This window comes from Carlito syrichta, unplaced genomic scaffold (assembly GCF_000164805.1).
Source record: "Carlito syrichta isolate Samal-C Ts95f unplaced genomic scaffold, Tarsius_syrichta-2.0.1 Scaffold309115, whole genome shotgun sequence".
NCBI lineage: Eukaryota > Metazoa > Chordata > Mammalia > Primates > Tarsiidae > Carlito > Carlito syrichta.
In genome coordinates this window covers 222,707-231,282 of record NW_007253211.1, presented here as the reverse complement: position 1 = coordinate 231,282, position 8,576 = coordinate 222,707, and the positions used below count along the sequence as shown (strand labels likewise).

General features: G+C 58.0%; 1 protein-coding gene across 1 annotated transcript in view; it reads right to left on the bottom strand.

Moving 5' to 3' along the window:
* SPDEF (SAM pointed domain containing ETS transcription factor) overlaps nt 1–8,576 on the bottom strand; it is a 21,390-nt gene that overhangs the window by 3,995 nt on the left and 8,819 nt on the right. Inside the window, exons 2-3 of the mRNA XM_021717002.1 lie at nt 4,579–5,043; nt 2,399–2,596 (exon numbers count right to left, since the gene is read on the bottom strand). Of these exons, the coding sequence (XP_021572677.1) occupies nt 2,399–2,596; nt 4,579–5,014 (634 nt within the window). The 5' untranslated portion in view covers nt 5,015–5,043. The remainder of the gene's footprint in view (nt 1–2,398; nt 2,597–4,578; nt 5,044–8,576) is intronic.

Here is an 8,576-nt window from a genome sequence, read left to right as displayed (position 1 = left end):
CCAACTCAAAAAAAAAAAAAAAAAGCAAGTTCAGGACTTCATGGCTGAGAGGGGCTCAGAGACCCTGCATGCCCTCCATGTTCAGATGAGGGCTCACTCATCCCGACTCACTGCACCTCCTTTTCCCGCCTGCCCTGTGGGGCTGGTGCGCCCAGTGGTGACGTCTACACAGCACCTCAGTGCCTGGTGGCCGCCCATGCCAGGTCCACCAAGCACTTCTGGCCCTTCCGGCCCTTCCGACTCACCACCAGCTCCCCCTCGTCTCTCCTACCCATGCCACAGCTTCTGCCTACATCACTGCTGGCCTCTCCTCGGCCTGGCACTGACCACCCCCTAGCAGGAGGCCGGCATTGGGACAGGGCACTGATCTTCGACGGGGTCCGATGAGTGGACCCATTTCCTTTCAGACCCCTGATTCACTGAGCCAGCACCATGTCCCCCAAAGTGCCTGGCACGGAAGCACGGAGTGCGTGTCCAGTGAGCTCGGAACAATTTAGACATTCGGGGATTGGCAGGCAGCCACGATGAAGAATAGAGCAGCTGTGTACAGGCTGAGAGGCGCAAAACCCCAGACACACTGGTGAACACAGAACAGTGAGATACTCTGCTACTATTGATGTTTTGAAAAAGAGTACACACACGCGCGTGCGCGCGCACACACACACACATATTTGCTTGAACATGCATAGACTTTCCTTTGAGGGACATCCCAGAAACCGGTAACAGTGTTTGCCCTTAGGGAAGGTCCTGGAAGCTGGGGTCAGGAGTGAGAGGGAGAAACTGTGTGTATATACTGTGTTTCACTATGGTCTGTTTTTTTTTTTTGAGTTGGAGTCTCACTCTGTCGCCCATACTAGAGTGCTGTGATACGCTCATGGCCACCCCAGCATCGACCTGCTGGGCTCCAGTGATCCTTTCACCTCAGCCTTCCAAGTAGCCAGAACTACAGGTGCGCGCTACCGCGCCCGGCTATTTTTTTTTTAATTTTATCGTAGAGATGAGGTCTCACCAATTTGCCCGGGCTGGTCTCAAACCTGTGGGCTCAGGCAATCCACTTGCCTCAGCCTCCCAGGGGTGGGATTACAGGCTGAGCCACCAAGCCTGGCCGTGGTCTGTCTTTTAACATGAACATTCATCATCTCATTATGTCCTTAATGAAAAACAAAGCAACACAAACAAGATTTAAAAAGGAAGCCGGGCTAGGTGGCTCAGCCTGTAATCCCGCGACTTTGGGAGGCTGAGGTGAGTGGATTGCCTGAGCCCGCGGGTTCGCGACCCGCCTGGGCAGGCGAGACCTCATCTCTACAATAAATCAAAAAATCAGCCGGGCGTGGTAGCGCATGCCTGTAATTCCGACTACTCGGAAGGCTGAGACGGAAGGATCGCCGGAGCCCAGCAGGTCAAGGCTGCGGTAGCCAGGAGCGGCCACTGCACTCCAGTCTGAGCGACCAAGTTAGACTCCAACTCAAAAAAAAAAAATGAAAAAGAAAGACTTCCTAGTATCTACAGCTGTCCTCAGCTCTGACCTCCTGTTTCTATGTCCGCATAGTCTGACTTTTTAAATTATTATTATAGGCTGGGTGCAATGGCTCAGCCTGTAATCCCAGCACTTTGAGAGGCAGAGGTGAGAGGATTGCCTGAGCCCAGGGATTCGAGACCAGCCTGGGCAACTTGGGGAGACCTCATCTCTACAATAAATCAAAAAATCAGCCGGGCGTGGTAGCATGTGCCTTTAGTTCCGACTACTGGGAAGGCTGAGATGGAAGGATTCCTGGAGCCCAGCAGGTCGAGGCTGCAGGGGCCATGAGTGTGCCACTGTACTCCAGTCTGGGTAACAGAGTGCGATTCCAACTAAAATAAAATAAATTAAAATAATGAAATAAAATAAAATAAATTATTAGCGACAGGTCTCGCTCTGTGGCCCAAGCTGGAGTGCAGCGGCACAATCTTGGCTCACTGAAGCCCTCACCCTTTGGTCTCACGCAAGCTTCCCTCCTCAGCCTCCCAAGTAGCTGGGACTACAGGAGCACCACCATGCTCAGCTAATTTTTAAAATTTTTTGTAGAGACAGGGTCTTGCTATGTTGTCCAGGCTGGTTTCAAACTCCTGAGCTCAAGCAATCCTCGTGCCTTGGCCTCCCAGGGTGTTAGGATTGCAGGCATGAGCCACTGCGCCTGGCCTAGCTTATGCCTTTTAACTTCCCAAGTGCCCTGTCCTAAAGCTCTGTGGACTTGACCGGGGCTAAGAGTGAGTTGGGCTGGAAGTTTCCCAGGATCCAGGAAGCAGTTACAGTCGGGGCTGAGATTCAGAATGCAGTCCAGGCATCCTGGCCTAGCTGCACCCCTCGGCATCCCTAGCTTGGAGCCGGGGAGGAGTCGCTCCCCGCTGCATGCCCTACCTGACTTCCAGATGTCCAGGTGGGCGTGCAGTACATCCCCGCCCAGGGGCGAGCGCTGGCGGAACTGCTCCTCTGACATGGCGCACAGCTCCTTGCCCCCCAGCTCCTGGAAGGCCTTGCCCACGGGGGGCAGCCGGTACTGGTGTTCCGTCCACAGGAGCCACTTCTGCACGTTGCCAGGGCTCCAGTCCACGGGGTCTGGGCAAGAGACATTGCTCAACTCAGGGGCTGCTTGGGGCGCCACCCCCCATGTGGCCCACCTTGCTGTGACAGGGGCAGCCATGTGTGGCCCGGGACTGTGCACTTCTTGGGGTGGGGACAGGCCAGGCCTAGACACAGTCCCAAGGGGTCCTGGGGAGGTGGGTGCCCAAGAAGAGAAGAGGGTGGAAAAAGGAGTCAGGGCCCCCAAAATAAGGTGGGCGCAGGGCAGAGAAGCCTGGTGCATCTGCACCCCACCTCCCAGCCTTTCCAAAGGACTTTTCAGGGCAGCCCAGCCCTGGAGAGGAAGGGCCATTAAGCCAGAAACACCTGGGTTTCTCCCCAGATACCTCTTGCCTTCTCCAAACCCCTCAAGGAAACAGAGAGAAGCCTAACCGGGAATTAGTGTTACCCCTTCCCTGCCCCCACATATCACAGATGAGGAAAGCGAGGTGCAGAGAATGCCATCCCCTTGTCCAACAGCTGACAAAGGGCAGATGCACAGTAGCTGCCCTCCTGGCCTCTGAGGCCTGTCGCTGTCCCAGAACCACCTGTGCTGCTTCAACACGTGTGCACTGAGCTGCTGCTGAGAGCCCAGCAGGGCACACAGGTGGGGGCCGTGCTGGTGGGCACAGTCACAATGGGCCTCCGAGTGAACACGGTGAGCTCAGTCAGACCCCCAGCTGGTGACCTGCAGGCTGGGCTGTCCCCACTTAATAAATCCCTTTTTCTCCCCGAGGTCAAAACCATTTATTTCTGTCCCCATTGTTCAGAGAGCATGGCCCTCCCCAGGCCGGCACAGGGGAGGGGTCTGTGGGAGAACCTCCCGGGGTGCGGCTGGCACGGGCACTGGGAAAGCGGAGGACTGGGGCCTCGGCCAGAGCTGCCTCAATCGGGGGCACCAGCTGAGACCCCTGGGGGGCAGGGCTGGGCCTGAGGGATGCACGGAGGCCCCTCCTTGCCAGGGAAAGCCTCTCAGAGTGGGTGCTCCAGTGCTAGGGCCCGAAGCCAGGGGGAGATGGGTCAGACTTGTCCAGAGCTGGGGAGGCGGCGGCGGGACAGGGGTGGGAACCAGCAGCCCCTCGGCCCACAATGTCAGCCCTCTCACCACGCCTTCCAGGCCTGGCGGACACACACGAGCCGCCCCAGGATGTCCCTGTCTCCTCAGAGGGCTCTTCGCCACCAGACCAGGGACGCATCTGTTTGTTTATGATCTGTTTCCCTCACTGGAATGTCGGCCCTGTGAACACAAGGACTTTTGTCTTGTGTTCACCACTCAATCTCCCAGTCCTGGAACAGGGCCTGGCTTGTTGAATTTGTCCAACAACTGTTTATTGAGCATCTATTACGTTGAAGGTGCTGTCCTAGGATCTGGGTAATGTAGTGATGAACAAAACAAATGAAAATCCCTGTGCCCTTGTGGGGTCCATTCTCGTGGGGGGCACGGACAGCAAACGAGATAGCTAACACATGCAGCATGTCAGACGACAGTGAGTGCCATGAGAGGAAACAGGTAGAAAGAACAGGAGGTAGGGGCACAGGCAGGGATTCCAGTGGAGGGCTTCAGTGAGATGGCACCACCTGAAAGAGGTGCACCAGGAAGACAACTGGAGAGACGCATTCTAGGCTGCAGGACCAGCAGGTGCAAAGGTCCTGTGGTGAGTGCTGTGGGAACAGCAAAGAGGCTGGTGTGAATGAGGGGCGAGTGCAGATGAGTCTAAGAGGAGGTGGCGGGCCAGACGGCACCCACCAAGTGGGACAGTACCATAGCCTGGTTCCGTTGGGGCACAGAGATGGGTGGAAACCGCCCCCGCCCAGGCTCACAGCTGCTGAGCGTTAGCGCTGATTGCGTGTGTAGGAATGTCAGCATCCCCGGGGCTACCCAAGGCCGCGGCAGAGGTGGCCAGAGTGCAGCCCCAGCCCGCTGCAGTGACCTCGGCCCGGCCTCAGTCTCCCGCGAGGCGGGCGTGGGGAGGCCTCACCTGGGGTGATGTTGAGCAACTTGCAGGCTGTCTCGATGTCCTTGAGCACCTCGCCCACCACCATGGACTGCACCTGCTCCAGCGAGTGCTCCTCCAGCGCCAGCCCGGCCGGCACCAAGTCCAGGCCGCCCCCCGGGGCCTGGCTGTCGATGACCGGGCACTGCTCGGGCTCCTCGGGCGGCTCCCCCCGAGCACCGGCCCCAGGGCCTTTGCCCGCCCAGCTGCCGTCCTCGGGGTACAGCATGTCGAAGTAGGAGAGATAGAAGGCGGACAGGCCCTGCTCAGGCGTGGCTGGGGGGCTGGGACTCCAGTCCCGTCGCTCGGGCCCCGCCGCCCCCGCGGCCACCTTCTCCAAGCCCGTCCGCGACACGGCGTCGGGAGGCAGCAGGAGGCGGCCAGGGGGCACGCTGCTCAGGCCCGGGCTGGCGCTGCCCATGCCGCTGCTGCTCGGGCTGGCGGCTGCGTCTACAGAAATGAGAGAGGAGTCAGGTCTGCCGGCTTCCCCGTCCGCGTGGGGGCCGCTAAGCTGGTTACGGGAATGAGGGGCCCCGTGGGCAGTGGGCCGGGCCTGGGAGAGTTGAGGGCTTCCGGGTCACTGGGCAGCTAGGATGGGGCAGGGCAGACAGGCCTCCTGGCCGGGAAAGGCAGTGAGGTGGGAGTGGCAGCAGGATTGTCAAGGGGAGCACCTCGCTCCCCCAGGAGGCCGGCTGGCTGGGCGCAGCAGGTCTCGCCACAGGCAACGTGCTTAAGACAGCCTTCTCGGGGTCCTGGCCCCATTCGGTCCCCACAGTGGAAGGTCCTGTGGCCCCCACTGAGCAGATGAGCAAACTGAGGCCTGGACAAGGAGCCCTTGAAGTCCAGATGTTTCCTGCTAACCTGACCTTAATCTTTCCTGCTGTAGCCAAGCTTGCCTGCGTGCCTGGCTTCCTTCTTTCTTTTCCTTCTTTTTTTTCTTCCCTCCATCCCTTCCTTTCCTTCTTCCTGCCTTCCTCTGGGTCTCACTCTGCCCCCAGGCTGGAGTGCAGTGGCACCATCAGGGCTCACTGCAGTCTCAGCCTCCTGGGCTCCAGCCATCCTTCTGTCTCAGCCTCCCAACAGGTGTGTGGGACGACAGGTGTGTGCCACCACGCCCAGCTAGTTTTTGTGTTTTTTTGTAGAGGTCTTGCTGTGTGGCCCAGGCTGGTCGCAAACTTCTGGGCTCAAGAATCCTCCCATCTCAGCCTCCCAAAGGCACGGGATTACAGGCTGAGCCACCAAGCCCGGCTTGAAAGTGGAACTTTGGGTGAAATGGTTTTTGTTTTGTTTTTGTTTTTGTTTTTGAGTTGGAGTCTCACTCGGTCGCCCAGACTGGAGTGCAGCGGCCGCTCCCGGCCACCGCAGCCTCGGCCTGCTGGGCTCCGGCGATCCTTCCACCTCAGCCTTCCAAGTAGCCGGAACTACATAACTACCAGCCCAGCTAATTTTTGATTTATTGTAGAGAGGAGGTCTCGCCAAGTTGCCCAGGCGGGTCTCGAACCCGCGGGCTCAGGCCATCCACTCACCTCGGCCTCCCAAGGCGCGGGATGACAGGCCGAGCCACCGAGCCCGGCCTAGGCCGCCATCCTTTAAGCGGTCATCGTCATCACGGGGAAAAGAAGAGAAGAAGGAAGGCATGCCAGAGTAGGGGCTGGGGGAGAATCCCCCTCACAAGGTGGGAAGTTGGCCAGCCCTCCCCCTTCCCCGGGACATTTGGGGGCCTGAATATAGTCGCAAAGTTAACACTTGAGCCGCCACGGAGCAATGACTCACAGGCATGCATGTGTCTCCCCCACCTGGGCTGGGTTCCTGGTTCCCACCTCTAGGACCCTCCCTTGAAAGGTGCTGGCCCCAGGGCCGTCTGCTCTCCCCATAATCCCCGGAGGAGTGTGCCACTGCCTGGAAGTGTCCCCATGCCAGGCTTTCCTGGGGGCAGTGAGGCGTGGTGAGAAGGGCGGGCTCCGGGAAGCAACTGAGGCCGCGGCTCACCTGCTCACCGCAGACTCCTGCTCCTCCCTGCTGCCCGGGGCCCTCCAGGGGCCTCCATCTGCCTCGACACAGTCAGAGGCCTCGCCTCGTGGGCCCCCATGTTCCCTTCTCTGAACCCAGTATTAGGGGGCACCGTTTGGGTGAGGCGGGGACTTGAAAATGGGATTTCTGGGGGTGATTCAGAGGCCTGAGACTCAACGACAAGTCCAGACCGAGGTGGAAGATTACCAGCAGATATATGCTCCCAGCAATACCGGGAAGCACTTAGGAAGGAGGAACAGAGCAGGCCAACCTAGTAAGGGCAAGTTCATCTGTGTCCTTTCCAGGGTATTTACGTTTCGAAGCAGTGGTTCTCGAATGTGGTGCCTGGGCCAGCAGTGTCAGCACCACCCCACCTGGGAACTTGTTAGAAATTTGAATTCCAGCCGGGCTCGGTGGCTCAGCCTGTAATCCTGCACTTTGGGAGGCTGAGGTGAGTGGATTGCCTGAGTCCGCGGGTTCGAGACCCACCTGGGCAACTTGGCGAGACCTCATCTCTACAATAAATCAAAAAATTAGCCAGGTGTGGTAGCGCGCGCCTGTCGTTCCAGCTGCTTGGAAGGCTGAGGCAGAAGGATTGCCGGAGCCCAGCAGGTCGAGGCTGTGGTGGTCAGGGAGCGGCCACTGCACTCCAGTCTGGGCGACAGAGTGAGACTCCAACTCAAAAAAAAAAAGAAAAAGAAACTTGAATTCCATTGGGCACAGTGGCTCACACACATAATCCCGGCACTTTGGGAGGCCAAAGTGGGAGGATCACTTGAGGCCAGGAGTTTAAGACCAGCCTGGGCAACATAGTGAGATCTTACCTCTAAAAAAAATTAAAGAATACAAATTAACCAGACGTGGTGCACGCCTGTAGTCCCAGCTGCCCAGAAGGCTGAGTTGGAAGGATCACCTGAGACCAGGAGGTAGAGGCTGCGGTGAGCTGTGATTGTGCCACTGCACTCCAGCCTGGGCTACAGAGTGAGACCCCCCTTTCCGAAAAGAAAAAACGAGAATCCTCAGGCACGCTTCAGGGTTACTGAATCAGAAGCTCTAGGGGGAGGCCCAGCAATGATTTTTAACTGGCCCCTTGGGTGATTCTGAAGTATGTTCACATTCAAGAATCATTGCTTGTAATCCCAGCACTTTGGGAGGTCAAAGAGAGAGGAGTGCCTGAGCCCAGGGTTTCGAGACCAGCCTGGGCAACTTGGTGTGACCTTGACTCTACGATAAACCAAAAAAATTAGTCGGGTATGGAACCTGAGGTGGAAGGATTGATGGCCTGGACCCGGGCTGCAGTGGCTGTGAACTCCAGCCTGGGTGACAGAGTGGGACACAGGTGGACACAGGTGCACACAGGTGCACTGGGAAAGCCGAGGCTCGAAAAGGCATCGGGCCAGTAGAAGGGGGAGGCTTTAATCAAAGGACTAGCAGCCCCTCTAACGGTGGCACTTATTGTGCCCCACTGGGATGGGGGGGATGCAAGGGTGCTCCCTGGGCCACTTCTAGTCACCTGTGAGACTAACCTGCTCAGCCTCAGTGTGCAGCTGGCTGCCTCTGGGGGTGAGACAAGGGAGAGAACCCAGCCTGGGAGACACCTCCGGCTTCTCTCAGGCCACAGCTAGCTCATTCAACACCTCAACTCAGCCAAGGATGTTCCTTCCCCTCTGGATGGCACGACTTGGTGAGCAGGGCCCAGGTAGAGTTTCAGCTCCCTCTGCCCACCCCCTTGTGCAGTGCCCAACCTTCCCAATCTTCCATGGCAGCCTTGAAGTTTCCTGTGGTTGAGAGAATGCCAGCAAGAGGGAAGGGTGTTCCCTTTTATTTCAACTGTCCCTTTCAAGGGCTCCTTTAAGTGACAAGGAAGGAAAGGTCAGGGTAGGGTGGGGTGGGCAGAGACTGGCGGGGGGGCTGGGCTTGCGGGGGACAGAGGGCAGGCCTGGAATCCTTTCAAGTCCTTCTGTGCAAACACT